This window comes from Pollachius pollachius (genome assembly GCF_949987615.1).
Source record: "Pollachius pollachius genome assembly, chromosome: 2".
In the NCBI taxonomy this organism is placed as follows: domain Eukaryota; kingdom Metazoa; phylum Chordata; class Actinopteri; order Gadiformes; family Gadidae; genus Pollachius; species Pollachius pollachius.
This window is the reverse complement of record NC_136935.1, coordinates 7383585-7402900: the sequence shown is the minus strand read 5'-3', so window position 1 is coordinate 7402900 and position 19316 is coordinate 7383585. Positions and strand designations below refer to the sequence as shown.

The 19316-nt window shown below is 47.6% G+C and overlaps 3 protein-coding genes across 3 annotated transcripts; 2 read left to right on the top strand and 1 right to left on the bottom strand.

Moving 5' to 3' along the window:
- Positions 1-1194: 1194 nt before the first annotated feature.
- On the top strand, positions 1195-7903 carry LOC307071836 (fucose mutarotase-like). Its single transcript, XM_079730939.1, has 6 exons — positions 1195-1296; positions 6654-6722; positions 6831-6901; positions 7010-7111; positions 7321-7394; positions 7673-7903. Exons 1-6 carry the CDS (start codon positions 1215-1217, stop codon positions 7740-7742), a joined length of 468 nt encoding a protein of 155 aa, XP_079587065.1. The 5' UTR covers positions 1195-1214; the 3' UTR covers positions 7743-7903.
- Positions 7904-13040: 5137 nt separating this feature from the next.
- LOC307071835 (fucose mutarotase-like) lies at positions 13041-15128 on the top strand. The gene is given in 8 exon segments (XM_079730938.1): positions 13041-13125; positions 13306-13374; positions 13492-13556; positions 13559-13567; positions 13676-13777; positions 13987-14060; positions 14329-14466; positions 15012-15128. Coding segments are annotated over 7 exon segments (471 nt in total). The 5' UTR covers positions 13041-13043; the 3' UTR covers positions 14399-14466; positions 15012-15128.
- Positions 14905-16668, bottom strand: LOC307071834 (uncharacterized protein). The gene is made up of 4 exons (XM_079730937.1): positions 16582-16668; positions 16426-16492; positions 16287-16315; positions 14905-15726 (listed from the first exon to the last, which is right to left on the bottom strand). Exons 1-4 carry the CDS (start codon positions 16587-16589, stop codon positions 15006-15008), a joined length of 825 nt encoding a protein of 274 aa, XP_079587063.1. The 5' UTR covers positions 16590-16668; the 3' UTR covers positions 14905-15005.
- Between the last annotated feature and the right edge of the window lie 2648 nt (positions 16669-19316).

Below are 19316 nucleotides of genomic sequence, written 5' to 3'. Positions count from 1 at the left end.
CCAGTGAGCCTCAGCCTATAAAGGGACTGAATGGAGGGACCATAATACAGTATCACTGGATTCTTGGAGGATGTCGAGCCAACCTTAATTTGCAGCAATTTGTTCAACTGATTTAACATGTGTGCGATAATCTGCCCGTTTCTAGATTCATGCCATTGGTTTCAATGTTGACATTTATTCAATTCGAAAGCATGTAGGTATTATCTTTGTGATGACGTTAAACAAATAGTATATACGAAGGCCACAGAATAGGTCGGTTCATGTGTTCACCCACAGCACCTCGGGCCCTAACACCACGGGGACCCGAATCTTCAAGGGCCCGTGGCATAATTGATTTGAATTTGCATTCAATATCCTCCCGGAGCTGGCTTTCAGTCTCTGGAACCACATTTCAATAGGGAGACAAAAAACTTGTTGCATCTTATTGTAGTCTCCTGGCCCCTCGGACCAGGAGAAAGAGCATCTCAGACCAGGAGACAGAGCGGGCCCCTCGGACTAGGAGACAGAGCGGGCCCCTCGGACCAGGAGACAGAACGGCCCCCTCGGACCAGGAGACAGAGCGGGCCCCTCGGACCAGGAGACAGAGCTGACTACATGTTCAAGGTGTCGGCGATGCACTGGATCAAACAGGGGACTCTTTCATAATGTCCCATGGTGCACTGGCCTCTCCAGGATCCCACACGCACGGGTCTCTGCTTTAGAGCGACGCCCACCCGAGGGTGTCCGGATAACACCCGAGTCCCAGCAAAATATAAAAAGGAAGTTGTAAAGAAAATATGTTGTTGTATGGGCTATTATTTTAAAATTTTGCCACGATGATTGCCTTTAGCTCTATTTAGAAATAAATATTGAACGTTATACACACAGGGCAATGCGTAACGAAATATAATTTGAGTAGACCTATTACCAAAATAATCGTAAATGTAACAATTGGTAACCTATGCAATAATCAGGCCTACTTACATCTTTGTTCTATCAATTTATTCGTCATATTAATAATTGAATAACTGCATAAGAACACTGTCAGCTCCTCACTTCCTGGATCATCACGGAGCCCATCCTCCAGAACCGATCAGAGGACGCGCTCTGATCCGGTGAACTGGCTGTTATGAACCTCTTCCTCTCGACAGCCCTTCCCCCAAAACCGACCAATCAGCTCTGACCCCGTGATCTTCTGTTTTGAACCTCTTCCTCTCTCCACCGCGGCTGCAGAGATGGTTCTGAAAGGGATTCCCGCGTTGCTGTCTCCAGAGCTGCTCTACGCTCTCGCTAAGATGGGCCCCGGGGATGAACTGGGTAGGCCTGCATGGTTCTTGCACGTCTTTCCTCTGAGATCCACGACATAACCTGCCTGACAGACATAAAACTACATGACAGCAGTAGCGTGCGGTGAGCCTACATTTCAGCGGGGCAGAAACTACTGGCGTAAGACCACACCCACAATTAATGTTTTTTTTTAATATTTATTTCTTGAGGTACATTAAAGCATACTAATTAAACTAATTATGAGTAAGAATAAACAAACTCAACACTGTCAATCAGACGTGCAACACCACTCGCCATATCGACATCTGATATAGAAACGAAGATACTGGCGGAATAATTCGAGTAAAAACAACAACAGTTCTAGAATATGACTATGGGGCAGACTACTTACGACCATATAGGTGTCTTTTAGCGCGGATTGAAATCCCTATTGCAGCCTGCAGGGTTATGCGATAAACATACGGAGGAACGCAATCGCTGAGCTGCCCTGCCCCAACATTGCATGACACGTTAAACTCAACTAGAATCGCCCCCATCATCCAAAATGTGATGTCAACAGAGCAAAAGTTGTTGGAAAGGCTACAGAAACTATAGATAGTTAACGTGACAATCAAATTATAAAAAAATAGACTTGGAGCAATGATTTACTGAGGAACTATTTTTTTGGGAGCATGCTTTTGCAATTAGTTCGCTTCCCCACCTGCCCTTATTGATCGCACGCGCCTGCATGACAGACATAACCTACCTGACAGACATCACCTACCTGACAGACATCAACTACATGACAGAAATAACCTACCTGACAGGCATCACCTACCTGACAGACATCAACTACATGACAGAAATAACCTACCTGACAGGCATCACCTACCCCTCATGCTGCAGTCAGCGCCAGTAGTTAAGAAAAACTCACAACCGAGAGTATAGTAGTCGAACATAACTTTACTGAGGGACCACAAAGGGGAGTGGGGAGCGCGCGCGGAGACAACAAGCCAGCGGACTGGCGTGACCACCTTTCTTCCCCAGCCCCTCCTAACCAGTGGGAGACACCAGTGCAATACAACACAGCAGCAGAAACCACATGCTGAACCCATGGCGAACAAACATTCAAATAGACGACCCATCTAGGCAAACCACACATTACGCAGCTTCACAACCCAACACATGAGAATAAAACAGCATCACATAAACACAGTATAACGTCATAAGACATTTGAAAAAGGATACGCCACAGGTCCATCACAAGTCCACGACATAGTCACTGAGATGAGATGGCAGGCGGCGCGGCCTGGTGCATCGCCTGGGGGGAGAGGGCGCACTACCAAGGTCATCGCACGCCGTCCCCGGAGCCTCCAGCAAATCAAACGATGGGGCAGTGAAGTCAGTGGGTTGACACACCGGCACAAGGCGGGGCCCAACGGGGCTCACAGGGGTGGGCACTGATGCTATTTCAGGGGGAATAGCAGGCGGCACGGGGGGTTCCACCTGGGGCGCAGCCGGGGACCTAGGACTGTCGTCGTCAGATGCGTCATCGTAGCTGGTGGACCGAATGGCATCATGGCAGTTGACAGGGGCTTTGTAACAGTCCGTTGACTTGACTCGATAGGTGAAGTTTCTAAGTTGTGATCCGGCGAACTTGCGCAGACCACACCAGAGACCCTCGATGGAAACAACGAGATATCGGTCGCGGCTGCATGCTTTGTTGCGGTCAGTGTGAATGTAAACTAGATCGCCAACCTCGATTGGAGAGGGGACCAAGGTCCTCCCATGAGGGGCCTTAGATTTCTCACTGTGAGTGTGATTCTTGCTCCGTACATCGTGTTGTCTACGTATAAGCTCCTCATCAGCTAGGGGCAACTGAGTGCAGGTGAACTGGTCTCTCTGTGTCCACATTTCCCGGGCAGACAGGCCACGTGAACGGAGTCTGGAGTTCAAGCAAGCAGTCGCTATGGCCAAGAGTCTCGCTGATATAGGACCACCCCGTGGCTGCTGCCGGAGCAGTTCCTCTTCTAACTCCTGCACTGCCTTCTCTGCGACAGGGTTTTTATTAAGGTTCTTCACTCGCCCCAGCTCCAGTGAAATTCTGTGCTGGGCAAGGAGCGAGTCGGTGACCAGGGCCCTAAAGGTAGGGGCTGGGTCTTTCCAGATCACGGCAAATGGACCATCTAGGGGGCGCAATTCCACACATAGCCTGATGAGTCCATCCCGCAGGGTCTGGCTACCCTCATCCTCCACGAGCATGGGCACTGTAAAGGATGTCACACACTCACGTACCACTAGCACTAACTGACGTGCTAGTTTCATGACGTCAGCGGCGAAGGTGATGCCGACAGCAGCTGGGGGATCAGACGATGACTGTCCTACAATGACCTGGGGGGTGGGACGAAGGGCAGCACAGGAATGACAGCCATCAGTAACCCGGCTGACGGACTTGTCGAGGTCAAGGGCAAAGAAGTATCTCCCTACTGTCTTTCTGAGCTGATTCGCCATTGGGTGAGTAAGCTGCAAGTGTAAAGCAGTCACCAGGTCCCCAGACCTGTCTGGGGACAATGATGCACTCCCTCGATGGGGAGAGAGGCTCATCGTTTCGTGCTCATCGTGAAACGATGAGCACGCCATCACTGCCTATGGACGCTATGCTAAGGTATCTTTTGATGTCTTTGATTTTGGTCATCATCTTAGACGGCCGTGTCCCTTGAGTGAGATGAGCATGGGTGCGACGCAGATCAGAGCATTCAGACTGTAGGGACCGCCATGCTGTCCTGCTCGTGAACGGAAGTCTTGCACGACCAGCCAGGATATCATCACTGGACAGCAAGCGCACGACTGAGTCCTGAGTCCGTTGTACAAAGCTGCACACTTGGCACGCCATGTCAGTGCAGTCAGGAAGGTTACGGCTGGCAAAGTCAGATGGGAGAATGGCAGCGCCAGCCACATGTCGGACCGATACATGGAACCTGCTTGCCGTGGAGAGGAATGTAGACACACGGGGACTAGCAGAGAACTCACCCCTGCAAAGCTTCTCATAGGCTTGCACACATGGTTTGCTGTCGGTCAGGACACACGCCCTGTGCGATGACTGAATGATGTAGGGACCAAAGTGTTTGACAGCCGCAGCAATGGCAAGAGCCTCCACCTCACAGGGCAGCCATGTTAATTGATGGTTACGTAACTTAGCGCTGAAAAAGCCAGCAAGGGCAAGCTTTTTGTTGCGCATTATGTACAGGGTAGCGGCTATGCCAGGTCTCCTAACGGCGCCATCAGACACAATCCATAGCTGATCATCTGGACGTGGCAGAGTGACTGAGCGGCTGGAGGAGAGGCACTCCTTAACTTTATTGAAGGCACAGTGTAATTCTTAAGTCCAAGTAATGTTCTCCTGTGAGGTCTTCCCTGCGACGGCATCGTCCAGAGGAGCAAGGAGGGCAGAGCAGTGTCGGATAACACCGGCCATTACCTTAACCGCTCCAATGAAAGACTTCATGCCTCCTACTGTCTTCGGAGGCTCACAAGCAGCTAGTGTGGACACTCGATGGGGGCTTAGCTGAAGCTTACCTTGTGACCACACCCACCCCAGCACGTTTGTAGAGTGAGGGTTAATGACAGTCTTTGACGCCGAAAGGCGCAGGTTGCAGCGTCTCAGAGCATGTAGGACTGAGGACCAGTTATTCACCAGCTCCTCTGGGGAGTTGCCGCCACAATAAAAATCATCAGCGAGCTTCGCCACCACACCGGCTTGAAGCAGATCACCCAGCACACGGCACATGAGTTCTTCGCGAGCCGTCTCTGATCCAGGCATGCCCATAGCCGAGCGTGCATAGACACGGACTCCTCGGAAGGGAGTGACAACGCCACAGTATTTCATGGATTCGTGCGACAGTGGTATTTGGTAGAAGGCATTTGTCAAATCAGTCGCTATCAGGTGTCTCCACTGAGCAATTTGACGTATGGTGCTGTCCACATCAGGCATTAGAGATGGCTTGGGTTTTGAATATCGGCCAACGTCAGCAAAAGCAGTCACCAGACGATAACCGCCACTCTGTTTCCTGACTAGGAAGGAAGGGTTGAGATATTCCACTGACACACCTACATCCTCTGGGTGTCGGAAGACCCCCAGACTCTCCAGCTCATCGAATTTCTGTTGCAACTCGGTAAGTTTGTCTCTGCCATATAAGGGTAAGCGGCCTTTGCGTTGAGGAGGCTCAACCGGTCCCATGTTCACTTTGGATTCGAATGGGCCTACCGCGCCATTGTAACCCGAGATAGCAGGGTTAAAAAACTCATTATATTCGTCCAGCAAGGTATGAAACCTATCTTTAAAGCCGGGAGGGAGTAGGTTGTCTGGATCCACTTGGATGCCCCGGGAGTGTTTAACACCTGCAGTCAGCACAGGGAGGTGTCTGACTATGGGCGTGATAGTGTAAGAGTCCGGTGCTGGGTGTGGTGTGGACGGTGGTGAGAGGGGGTCCACTTGGCAGAAGTGCTGGTGGCGCTTCAAGACATGAGGCTTACTCAAGAAGTTCGGGATGCGGACCCTGCCTGCAACGCTTGATATCACTCCAGGGTGAGGCCAGGCATGTGACATTTCACACTTGCGCACATCCAGGCGGGGTTCCAAGACATATGCCGAATCGGACGGAGCATCAGGTGGGAGGCATATCTCCACAAACTCACCCGGCCAAATGGTGGTTGAAGTGGGAGGGGCACACAACAGTATGGTGCGGCGGACAGCATTCCTGGTGAGTTGGGTGTCAGCGGAGCCGTAGGGGAATGCTGTACCATTGGCTACGGTGACCAGTCTTTTAGCAGGACGCACAGAAATGTCATTTGAGGACATGAAGGGGGTGCCTGCCAGTATGTCCACATCCAAGTGTTCAACTACGAGGCCGTCAAAGTGGAATTTATTTGAGTCACGACAGAACGCGAGGCGGGTCTCTCCTACCACCTTCATGGGAGAGGAACCGTCGGCCTGGTAAGCCGACTGGGAGCTCGGGGTCACATGAGAACCAAGGCGGCGTGCTGCTGACAGTCTTATCATGTTGCACGTAGCACCAGTGTCAAGAATAATGCGTGCATGGTGGTGTTTGCAAAAGGTGTCGATGTATGGAGATTGCCGAACTTGTACAGCGCGAGCAGTGTGGGGCTGTGTCGAAAGAAAGACAGGCAACGGCACATGCGCCGATGAGGGTTAAACAATAACAAGCCAGCGGACTGGCGCAGAGACAACCTGATAACATGATGGCAATGGAGACATGATGATGGGTCGTTTGATGATGTGTTATTTTTGTCATATCATTCTTTGGTCATCATATTGTAGGAGTTGTAAGGGAGGGGTGGATCACTGCTCTCTGTGACCCTGCGGTTGTGTGGTTGAACTTTGTTTTCAGTTCTGGCCGATGTCAACTTCCCGGTGTCTTCTGTGTGTGGTCACGGTCCAAAAGAGATAAGGGCTGACGGTATGTGCATCTCTTATTAAAACACATGGGAGTGTTTCGTACTAACTATTGCAGGAGGTTTAGTAAAATATATGTAAGGAAACTGACTTGCCTTTTTATTATTTTTAGGTCTGGGAATCCCTCTACTTTTAGAAGCCATTTTGAAACTTTTCCCTCTCGATACTTTTGTTTCCTCTCCGGTAGGCCAGCACATTGTTATCATGACATGAAATACTGGTCTTTGTTTCAGCATTAAGCAGTAACACCCGTTTCTATACTATACACCCGTTTCCTCCATGACTGTACAGGCTGCAGTGATGGCCCTGGTTAAGGCAGACGTTATGAGCGGTCTGGAAGTCCCTGTATGGGGACGTTATAGCCATCTTGTGAATCAGGTTATGCAGGAGCCGGTAAGACAGCCCCAGAGTCTCAACTTATGGTTGATAAAACTCTGATTTGATGAAGTCACCATTTCAAAGGGCAATCATGTTAAAATCAACACAACTCTGTAACACACATTACAATACAAGAAGGGTATTTGTCAGGTATTCCTGTAGAGTAGGAACTATTCATTGGTTGATTATTGAGTAACTAACTGTTGTTTGTTGTCTGAATTTAGAAATCCCTCGAACAAGTTGAGATATCCGCCTTCTATCAGCGTGCTAAAAAAGCGTTTGCTGTTATTGCTACAGGGTAAGGATTGTATTCATTTATATATTAAGTGGTTGCATTTTGTGTTACACTGTCTACGAAAGGTATTACAAATGATATTTTGCTCGTTAGCGTCACCAAACAAGTAATGCACTACATGCAATCTGCAGTTGATTGAATAACTATAATCAATAATCAATAATATCTCTGGATGAACTATTAATTATACTAGCTATGCTGTAACAAAGGAAGCGTTTTAAAGCCCTGATCCCGGTTCATTCATCGTTCTCAACACCGCTGGCTCTGTTCTGTCCCTCCAGTGAGACGTCTCACTACGGTAACCTGATCTTGAAGAAGGGGGTCATTCCCGCCGACCAACTGACGAAGTGAACGAGAAGCGTACGAGCGGATCGCTCCGTCTTACTGCTGCACCGCCTTACAGCTACCCATCCCTTTCTTTGTGTGTCTGAGGAAGATTGATTTGTTTTTTCGTTGTCTGTGATTGTGACAGTGAATTTATATCTTCATAATAAAGGTGAAATACAATTAGAGTTGAAGGAATCGTTATTTTTGCTTATCTCTAATTGTTTAATATGAATACTGTAAACTAATATATAAAAAGACTGTCTTCAAAGAATTCATTGAAATATATGTATGTAGGCCATGCCATTGTCCTTGGTCATTTGTATGTTTACAATTTGTTATTCTTTATTCTTATTCTCTAGTAAATTACTTAGTTCTGTCAATACAAATCACCCCATGAACCCAATCTGCGCTTTTAATGAATGAATGAATGAACATACGTAAACAAGGGCGCAATTTCAAAGGTCTTCATTGTGGTGGACGATTGTCAAACTGAAGGAATAGTCAACCGGAACGTGACACCGGATAATTCAGGTAAAGCTGTGATTGGCCGCTGGTGACATCACATAACAATCAGCCAATCACCGGCTCCAGGTGCAAGCGGACTCCTGTCTGCTCCCTGATGTCACTTCCTGCCGGGGGCTGGGCCTCCACCTGTACGACCCAGGGCTGGTCGGCGTGGTAGAGGTCGTCGAAGTCCTCCTCTGGCTCCGAGTGCAACCGGGCGCCCGGCGGACTCATGACGTCACTTCCTGTCATCACGTCCACCGGCGTCCAGCGGTCCGCGGGGTCCATGTCCCCCTTGGGGTCCAGGCGGCCCCCTGCGATGTTGCCGGAGAGCGGGGCGAGGTATGATCGCATGACTTCATACTGCTGTTCCTCTTCGTCTTGTCCCGGGATGTCCCACACGGCCGTGTCCGGCATGTCGGGGTCGGAGACGTCCTGGTTTACAGGGAGCTCCTCTACCATGGAGGGGGGGTGGATCTCAGCCTGGTTCAGGGGGAGCTCCTCTACCATGGAGGGGGGGTAGATCTCAGCCTGGTTCAGGGGGAGCTCCTCTACCATGGAGGGGGGGTAGATCTCAGCCTGGTTCAGGGGGAGCTCCTCTTCCATGGAGGTTGGATGCTTTAAACGTGTCAACATCTCCCAGCTTTGGGCCCCCAGCGGACTGGCCCCCAGCGGACTGGCCCCCAGCGGACTGGTCCCCAGCGGACTGGCCCCCAGCGGACTGGTCCCCAGCGGACTTGCCCCTTCTCCACCAGCATGTCTCTGGCCACGCTGGGCCGGTCGTTCTGAAGCTGAACCATGGAGCCTTTAAAGCTCTCCAGGATCTGACGGCCTTGAGGGCCCACAAGCTTTCAGTGTGTTTTAAATCACTCCTTCGTGAGAGGGGAGATCCGTGATCATGAGTACAGGGTCTCTATTATTTCTTTTTCAAAGGCTCCTTTGTGTTTTACCACCTAACTAAATAATTGAGAAGATATCGGAGAATGAACTGTGATCACAATCAAAAATGCTCATTGACGTTCATTTCAACTGTTGGGTTGCCCTTTGAGAGAAATGCTTGTTGGTCGACTGTCTGGTCAACATTCCAGCGCTGCTGCATCAAACAGAGAAACATTTGACCCTTGTCAGTCATTTGGGGAAATAGTGACCTACACACACTTGCACAAATGCTGGCAAATGTTAAAAAATCTGAGAATTCATGACCTGAAAATATCTACACAAGGCTGTGATTATTTCACATAAAAACGTGTCCTTAATCTAGAGTGCAATATATTTCTTTCCTTATTATTAATCAAGGACCCGTCAAGCCCCTCTAAAAACCGGCAGGTAGACACCTGCTCATAATCTGGCAACCTTGTACCTCTCAGCAACACTCTCCTGTTCAACGTTGTTAATCTGCGTCTGTTTCAACCCACTGTTCGCGCACACACACACGCACGCACACACACACACACACACACACACACACACACACACACACACACACACACACACACATACACACACACACACACACACACACACACACACACCTTCTCAGTTGGTTAAGAGTGCAGGGTTGGGGTCCGCTGATGGTGTTTGGCATCTTTATGTACACGTGATGGGAAGTCGACACTACATACGATGTAGTGCTACAGAGACGCATGTTGAATCGGTCTAAAGATCACTCTCCCCCGATCAGTGAATCAAAGATGATTTGTGTGTAATGCTAACCCATATTTAATCATGATTGGCAAGCTTTCAGCGACTGGCGTCAGTAAAGTTTTGTTTGTTAAATATCTGTTCAAACTCGGAAGGAGGTTGTTCACAATCAAGTACTTTGACGTGTTTAACCCAAGAGTTGAGTAAACCAACACTAAACTACAGAGACTGATCGAAGATTATTACAAAAACGGCTTGATGCGTGCTTCCCCTGATAAGTGGGATTTTGTCAGGCGACGTCAGATGTGATCTTCTGTGTGTTACTGACTGACTTCACCTGCAAGTCACCGGGGCCACTAAAAGGAAAGTACACTGTTGATTCACACTGTAGGGGGTGCTGTTCCTGCAGTTAGGTTTCCACATTGTAATTAACTCTTCCTTGTGCCCATTCTTGCTAAGCGAATCCACTTGTAGCCTATTCTCTTTCCTTGTGAGGTCAGCTGAGCCCATATCGCAACGGGAACATGGTAATGTCTTGTTTTGACCCTCTTTGTTTATCTGATGATCTGAGTCAGTCATAGAAGCAATGTATCCTGGGTAATGAAGTCCACACAACGGTGGACACAAGTGTGATTAATCTTTAAACCGGGCACACACTGGGCAGGGAGAACATGTTAACTAGTGGCTTAATTTGAGACTGCGTCTCAGTTTAGAGAATTGCCTGTACTGTAAAGTTCATGTACTTCAAAGTGTAGGTTGTGAAATTATTTCATGTGTGTATACCAAGAAAAAAAAAAGTCCTTTTGAGATAGCCCGACTGTTGTGCACATGACTGTGACGGATGTACAAACCTATTAAAATCTTAGTTAACATTTGGCTAGACGTGTCTGAACTAGTACAAACTTGGTGTGTATCTTTTTGCAAAAAATGTGTCCAATGTATGCAGATATTTAATGAATATAGTGATTCGGTTGTGTTGGTAAGTTAGTGTCAGCACATAGATCCGACACTGAGTAGGCTATAATGTTAGACACACAGTGTGTCCAAAACCGTTAACGCGGAAAACATAAATTAACCAACCTTGTATCTGATATCGTCTCACCATGTTCATGGTGAGACATGCATGTTACTTATTGTCTCGACTCTCTGCTTAATAGGCATATGCACTGACTGAGAAATTGTTTGCTTTCATCCTAAACCATAACTTTTTTTTGGAAATGCAATCAAACAGCCGTGATCCACATCCATGAAAATATCCACGGAAAATATTTTTCAAACCAAACCGTGATTGGTCGGCAAGAGATTCAAGACTAAACAAGTCAAATAAGCTTGACAAAGACTTATTTAGAATGTCAAACTACGAGAGTCTGTGGAAACTCCGTTATAAACTAGTTTGATACTTCAATCTTTCTGCTGTGGGTTGGGGTGCAGAGACCGAGCCACCAGAGGGCGCCAGTGAGCCTGAGCCTACAGTACAAAGGGACGAGGGCACATATCTAGTATCACTTGATTCTTGGAGGATGTCGAGCCAACCTTAAATTGCAGCAATTTGTTTAACTGATTTAACATGTGTGCGATAATCTGCCAGTTTCTAGATTCATGCCATTGGTTTCAATGTTGACGTTTCTTCACTTCGAAAGCATGTAGATATTATCTTTGTGATGACGTTAAACAAATAGTTTACGAAGGCCTCAGAACAAGTCGGTTCATGTGTTCATCCACAGCACCTCGGGCCCTAACACCACGGGGACCCGAATCTTCAAGGGCCCGTAGCCTAATTGATTTTAATTTGTATTCAATATCCTCCCGGAGCTGGCTTTCAGTCTCTGGAACCACATCTCAATAGGGAGACAAAAAACTTGCCGCATTGCATTGTAGAACTCCCCCCCCCCCCCCCCCCCCCCCCAGCGACGGAAGAGGAGACCGTGAGGTCAAAATAATAAATGTAGACCCAATTGAGGCTCTCCTCGGAGACAAAGGAGGCAGAATGGTACATTCTGGCAGCGCAGACTCTGGTAGCGTGATGAACCGGGTAAGAGAGGGCCCACTAAAGAGGAGCAGCATGGGGCCCCTGGAGGAGAGGGCCCACTAAAGAGGAGCAGCATGGGGCCCCTGGAGGAGAATGGGCCTCTCAGACCAGGAGACAGAGCTGGTCCCTCAAAGGACTCCTTCTGCTCTTCAACTCAGACCAGGAGACAGAGCTGGTCCCTCAAAGGACTCCTTCTGCTCTTCAACTCAGACCAGGAGACAGAACGGGCCCCTCGGACCAGGAGACAGAGCAGGCCCCTCGGACCAGGAGACAGAGCGGGCCCCTCGGACCAGGAGACAGAACGGGCCCCTCAAAGGACATCTCATGCTCCTCATTCTCACGTGCTATGCAACCTCTGACCCCTTGCCGGGTTAGGGTGAACGTTTAGAGATACACCCGGGTTAAACACGTTCAGCATACATATAGGCTTTAGCACTCAAGCAAGCTTAGATGCTGCAGAAACACCAGCGTGCCTAGTGAAGCAGGGATTCCTGCATGTTCAATGTGTCGGCCCCGGATCAAGCAAGGGACTCACTTTCACAGGAGCGTAGGAATGAGTTTAACATTGGTGGGGACACATATCGGAAACCTGACAGATCCGGTATAATTTTTAGGTGGGACAAATGTGCCTGTCTCCGATATTGGAGGGGACATGTCCCCTCCGTCCCCCCCGGTTCCTACGCCCTTGCACTTTCATGATGTCGTATCGTGCACTGGCATCACCAGAATCACACGCACGGGTGTCTGCTAGAAGAATACGAGTCCGAGGTTCGGACCGACTCGAGTCCCAGCAAAATATTAAAAGGAAATTGTAAAGAAAATATTTTGGTTGTATTTATGAAAATATAGCACGTTATATTTAATTAGGCTATCACATTGGCCAATGCGTAACCAAGTATAATTTGAGTAGACCTATTACCAAAGTAATCCTAAATGGACAAATGTGTAACCTATACAATAATCAGGCCTACTTAAGCCATTGTTCCGTCAATTAATTAATCATATTAATGATTTAATAAGAAGAAGAACTTGCCGTCAGCTCCTCACTTTCTGGTTCATCACGACAGCCCTTCCCCCAAAACCGACCAATCAGCTCTGACCCCGTGATCTTCTGTTTTGAACCTCTTCCTCTCTCCACCGCGGCTGCAGAGATGGTTCTGAAAGGGATTTCCGCGTTGTTGTCTCCAGAGCTGCTCTACGCTCTCGCTAAGATGGGCCACGGGGATGAACTGGGTAGGCCTGCATGGTTCTTGCACGTCTTTCCTCTGAGATCCACGACATAACCTGCATGACAGACATCCCTACCCCTCATGCTGCAGTCAGGGACAACATGATAACATGATGGCAGTGGGAGACATGACGTGTCTTTGATGTTGTGTGGTTTGCGGTTGTGTGGTTGAACTTTGTTTTCAGTTCTGGCCGATGTCAACTTCCCGGTGTCTTCTGTTTGTGGTCACGGTCCAAAGGAGATAAGGGCTGACGGTATGTGCATCTCTTATTAAACCAAACGGGAGTGTTTCGTGCTAACTATTGCGGGAGGTTAAGTAAAATATATGTAAGGAAACTGACTTGCCTTTTTATTATTTTTACTATTTTTAGGTCTGGGAATCCCTCTACTTTTAGAAGCCATTTTGAAACTTTTCCCTCCTCTTCCCTCCTCTCTTTTTCCTCTCCGGTAGGCCAGCACATTGTTATCATGACATGAAATACTGGTCTTTGTTTCAGCATTAAGCAGTAACACCCGTTTCTATACTATACACCCGTTTCCTCCATGACTGTACAGGCTGCAGTGATGGCCCTGGTTAAGGCAGACGTTATGAGCGGTCTGGAAGTCCCTGTATGGGGACGTTATAGCCATCTTGTGAATCAGGTTATGCAGGAGCCGGTAAGACAGCCCCAGAGTCTCAACTTATGGTTGATAAAACTCTGATTTGATGAAGTTACCATTCCAAAGGGCAATCATGTTAAAATCAACACAACTCTGTAACACACATTACAATACAAGAAGGGTATTTGTCAGGTATTCCTGTAGAGTAGGAACTATTCGTTGGTTGATTATTGAGTTACTACCTGTTGTTTGTTGTCTGAATTTAGAAATCTCTCAAACAAGTTGAGATATCTGCCTTCTATGAGCGCGCTAAGAAAGAGTTTGCTGTTGTTGCAACCGGGTAAGGAGGATTGTATTCATTTATATACTGTGGGTGCATTTGTGTTACACTGTCTACAAAAGGTATTACAAATGATATTTTACTCATAAGCATTACCCAACAAGTACAATACAATCTTCCGCAGTTGATTGAATAACTACAATAAATAATATCTGGATGAAATATTACTTATACAAGCTATGCTGTAACATAGGTAGTGTTCATGGTCACTACCTATGCCATGTTCATGGTCATTCTCAACACCGCTGGCTCTGTTCTGTCCCTCCAGTGAGACGTCTCACTACGGTAACCTGATCTTGAAGAAGGGCATCATCCCGGCCGACCAACTGATGAAGTGAACGAGAAGCGTACGAGAGGATCGCTCCGGCGCACAGCTGGTCATCCCTTTCTTTGTGGGTCTGAGGAAGTATGATTCATTGTTATTTCTTTTGTCTGTAATTGTAACTGTGAATTTATATCTTTATAATAAAGGGAAAATGCCATTTGAGTTGTATGACAAAATCTTTTTTTGTAAATACAAATATGTAATTTCTCAGTTGGTATTTTAATAATGATCGTTTTATTAATCACAGACCTAATTTGCTGATCTCTCATTGTTTATGATGAATATTGTAAACTGTCTTAGAGAAGCCAAATATGTGTATTAAATAGAAAACTTTACAAATGACATGTGACATGTAACCATTATCCTTGGTTACATGTCATTTGCAACGTTTTAAATTGATTATCCTGGCAAATAAATGATCCCATGAACACAATCTGCACTTGATGATAACACACACGTAAACAACAGCAATTTAAAAGGTCTTTATTGTCGCAGACGATTGTCAAACTGAAGGAATAGTCAACCGGAACGTGACGCCGGATAAATCAGGTACAGTTGGGAGTGGCCACTGGTGACATCACATAACAATCAGCCAATCACAACACGGGGATCACTGGTCTTCACAGATCATCCTCGTCAACGTGCGGGTCCCGGGTGAGTCCCGGATACGGTTCCTCCGGTACGATCTGGTCCTGGTGGTACAGGTCGTCCAGGTCCTCCTCTGGCTCCAGGTGCAAGCGGACCCCTGTCTGCTCCCTGATGTTACTTCCTGCCGGGGGCTGGACCTCCACCTGAACGACCTCGGGCTGGTCGGCGTGGTAGAGGTCGTCGAAGTCCTCCTCTGGCTCCGAGTGCAACCGGGCGCCCGGCGGACTCATGACGTCACTTCCTGTCATCACGTCCACCGGCGTCCAGATGTCCCCTTTGGGGTCCAGGCGGCCCCCTGCGATGTTGCCGGAGAGCGGGGCGAGGTATGCTCGCATGACTTCATGCGAGCATACCTCGTCTTGACACGGGTCGTCCCACACGGCCGTGTCTGGCTCAGCGGGGTCGGGGTCGGAGACGTCCTGGTTTACAGGGACCGCCTCTACCATGGAGGGGGGGTGGATCTCCGCCTGGTTCATGGGGACCTCCGCCTGGTCCAGGGGGACCACCTCCACCATGGAGGGGTGGTGGAGCTCAGCCTGGTCCCCTTCAGCCATCTGGTACTCTCCGTCCGGTCCCGATTGGTCCACCCTCTTCCAGATCTTCATGCTGGGGTCGATGTCGTAGCTGGTCATGTCCAGGCTCTCTGGGGGTGCCACCTGGAGGTCCCAGTGCTGCTCCTCCCCCTCCTCGGCCCTGGAGGATAAAGGCCCAGGAGTGGCAGGTATAAGGCTATGGGGCGGCATGTGGCTCAGGAGGTAGAGCGGGTTGGCTGGTAACTAGAAGGTTGCTAGTTCGATCCCCGGCCCCCTCCTAGCTGAGTGTGGAGATGTCCCTGAGCTAGAGACCTCAGCCTGACTGCTCCCGACGCTGGAGAAATGCAGTCCATTTACTAAAGACTTCACACTTCTACTGTATGAGTCTTTGTGTTAAAGGGTGGGTTAGGGCTCGTACATTTTTCTTGTCATTAGGTGAAAGGTCAGGTGCTTCACTCATAAACCCCTCAAGGATTAAATAAATTAAACAAATTCAGCTATAAGACTTAAGACTTTACGCTTGTACCTTTAGGTTTTTGTGTTTTGATTGAGGGTGGGTTAGGTCTCGTACATGTTTCTCGTCATTCGGTGAGAAGTCACATAGTTCCCTCATAAACAGGATTCCTCAAGGATTCAATCAATTAAACTAATTAATTGATATTTGTTGCCCAAATGTGTAGTTTGGCTCACCAGAATGAGTGTAACGTTTTTTTGACTTACATGATTGTGTCTTGGATTGATAGTCCATTCTGCGAAATGAGAAAAATAGCATTACTCTTATTAGTCATGATCCCGTTAGGTTAACTGTTTCTGACAGAACAATGACACGCCATTGGTTCTACCTGTGATCGGTACATACCAAGGGTTTATACGGCTTTGCTGCTACTCCATGCAGCAGCAGAGAGAAACATACGATCAGGGAAGTCCTGCAAAGAAACACAACAAATCATTGTGTTTTGATAATGCTGGTTGATCTCCATTTTAATGATGAAAAGTCACAGGCAGAGGTCCTTACCCGAACATGTTGTAGCCTTTAGTCGTTGGTGGAACTGAACAATGACCAATCTAAACACTGGATTCACCTGCGATGGGTAACAACAGAGCAAAGGTCTGGTAATAAATTATATGTTCCCCTGAACGTTGTACCCTGGATGTGGTGATCAGGTTGCACAGGAAGTCTCTGGTTGGCACTGTGGCCTGACATTAGAACCATGTGATTGGTTATTCGCTGAACTAAAGATTACAAATGTAAAATGACCAATCTTGTGATAGTGACTATCATGCTAGGCGTCTCCAAATATGGTTCAATGGCCCAATACTGTCACTCAAGTAGCTGTTAAATTAGTTTTATAATTCATGATAATTGGCTTGGGCTAAATGATGCCTAAGTCTTAAGTATGTTTACAAGCAGATAGTTAATAAATAGCTTTGACAATCAACCTTTATCATGTAGTCCAGTTATGGTCTACAGTAGTAATTGCCAATAAAGATGATTATATATTCAAATATTACAGCAATCAGTTAAACTATATAACATGGGATCTTAATGTCAATGACCCGTATGACCTATGGTGGTCCAACGTGGACCCCTGTCCTATAAAACAACTAGGGTCTTTCTCTTCCGATAAAGAACAGAATTTTATTTCATATACGTTTTTAAATTCAGTGAAACTATCTATTAGGTGTCTTAAGGCTTTATAATGTTTCAGCTGACAAGTAAGGAGTAGTTTATGTAGGAAACGCACGCACGCACTTACGCACACACGCACGCACACACACATACACGAGCCCACGCACGCACACACACACACACACACACACCGGCCCCAGCTCACACACTGTCTGGGTCAGGAGATGGCTCCAGTGAGTCTGCTGTGTCTGTTATCTATCAGATCCATATGGTCCCACTCCGGCCTGGGTCTAGAGCCGCCCCGTGGCCCAGGTCAGACCCTGGCTGTGACTCCTGCTGGCCCGGAGTATCAAGAACCCACGGAGCAACGGGGAGAGACATATAATACAATCCACCGCCTCGTGGACAGTATGACCATACTGGGACCTAGCGGTAGCAACGTGCTAGCCCGTTATCGCCACATCAAGGAAAACGGTTTGACTCACGTTAGCATGAAGCTAGCATGAGAACCCCCCCCCCCCCCCCCCCCCCCACTCTTCGTCCTGACACTTATTGTACACACTATTGTATGTTGTACGTCCTGGCACTTAATGTACACACTTATTGTATGTTGCACATCCTTGCACTTAGAAATAGTCCTTAGCATTGTGAGGCATCTTCTCCTAGCTGTCTTTGTTGTATACGGGAAATGGGTTAACCTACCGCAAGTGGTTGACACTTGGTTCTATGAACATTCTTACTGTACTGACAGAGATATATTGTTGTTCCTCCTTCTTCTGACAAATGCACTTATTGTAATTCGCTTTGAATAAAAGCATCTGCAAAATGCCCTTAATGTAAATAAGATGCTTTCCTCCACAGAACCAGAGGCCTGAGACTGCTGTACACACACACACAGGGATCAAACCCACTGAACCCAGGGTCGCTTGACACCGAGAGGCCAACATGAGTTAACCTTATAAAGGGAGATTTAGTAATTGTGTTACCAACTTACGACACACGATCCATTGGCGCGTGTGTGTGTGCGTCAACGTGTGTGCTCATACGCAAGTAAGCCGAGGTGCAGAACGGTATAAAGAGAAGAGAATGTCAGCAAGTAGTTCTCTTTGGATGCACACCAGAGTTCAAAATGGAGACACACACACACACACACACACACACATGGACACGCATGCCGCGCACACACATTGATTACATGCTATAACACAAACGCAGTGAGCCAAGAATAAATTGCCTGTCTGTAAATATATAAATGCAGCATTAAGTTGTGATTTATGCCCGTTAATGTGGAAATCTAAGAGAGAGCTCACTCCAGAAGGAGCAGCTTGCAGCAATTTGACTTATATGAGAGGAAACCACCAGAATGAACATTTGACTAAAGTCCCTATTAAAGCCATATCAACGTGATGCTCTGGGCTTCATATGGTTTAAAGGCATTGAACACTGTGGTCATGTGGTCGTTCGTGTGTGTGTGTGCACGTGTGTGTGTGTGTGTGACAATGTATTTGTGAGCGTCTGTGTGCGTGCTGTCGTGTTTGTGTGTGTGTTGATCTGTCTTGTGTATGTACAGTCTCTATACACATGCACAGTAGAGGATGTGGTCCTACTGGCAGAAGTTCAACTACAAATGTATATTCTGTTAGAACCGGCCCACAGCCAATCACCAAGCAGCATGTTTATCTCTGCATGACTTGATGGACTTTTATACCGAATCTGGTTCCAGACAGAGACAACCGAAGGGTTCTCTGGCCCAGCCAGGTTCCAAAGGGGGTCCATGTCCTGTCCTTGGGGCGAGGTGACTGCTCAGAACAGAGATGATCCTCAGAGCGTCTCAGGTAAACACAACGAGATCATCACTCAGCAATCACACCTTCATCATCGTTAAGATGTTATTCGCCCCGTTACACCGCCCTGTCAAACACAAACACCAGGCACACGCACGCGCACACACACACACACACACACACACACACACACACACACACACACACACACACACACACACACAAACCACAGCAAATCCCATAAAGATGCTCTTAAATGAAGGCAGGATTTGAGGCTAAACACAAGCCTGTCTTTACTGTCTTCCACGACACCCCACAACACACACAAACACACAC

Coding starts and splice junctions, on each gene's coding strand:
- LOC307071834 (XM_079730937.1), bottom strand. Junction 16,316..16,425: donor CAAAGCCGTATAAACCCTTG/GTATGTACCGAT, acceptor CTCATTTCGCAG/AATGGACTATCAATCCAAGA. Junction 15,727..16,286: donor TCAATCCAAGACACAATCAT/GTAAGTCAAAAA, acceptor TTTATCCTCCAG/GGCCGAGGAGGGGGAGGAGC.
- LOC307071836 (XM_079730939.1), top strand. CDS start 1,215: ATGGTTCTGAAAGGGATTCCCGCGTTGCTGTCTCCAGAGCTGCTCTAC. Junction 6,902..7,009: donor ATACTTTTGTTTCCTCTCCG/GTAGGCCAGCAC, acceptor ATGACTGTACAG/GCTGCAGTGATGGCCCTGGT. Junction 7,395..7,672: donor TTTGCTGTTATTGCTACAGG/GTAAGGATTGTA, acceptor CTGTCCCTCCAG/TGAGACGTCTCACTACGGTA.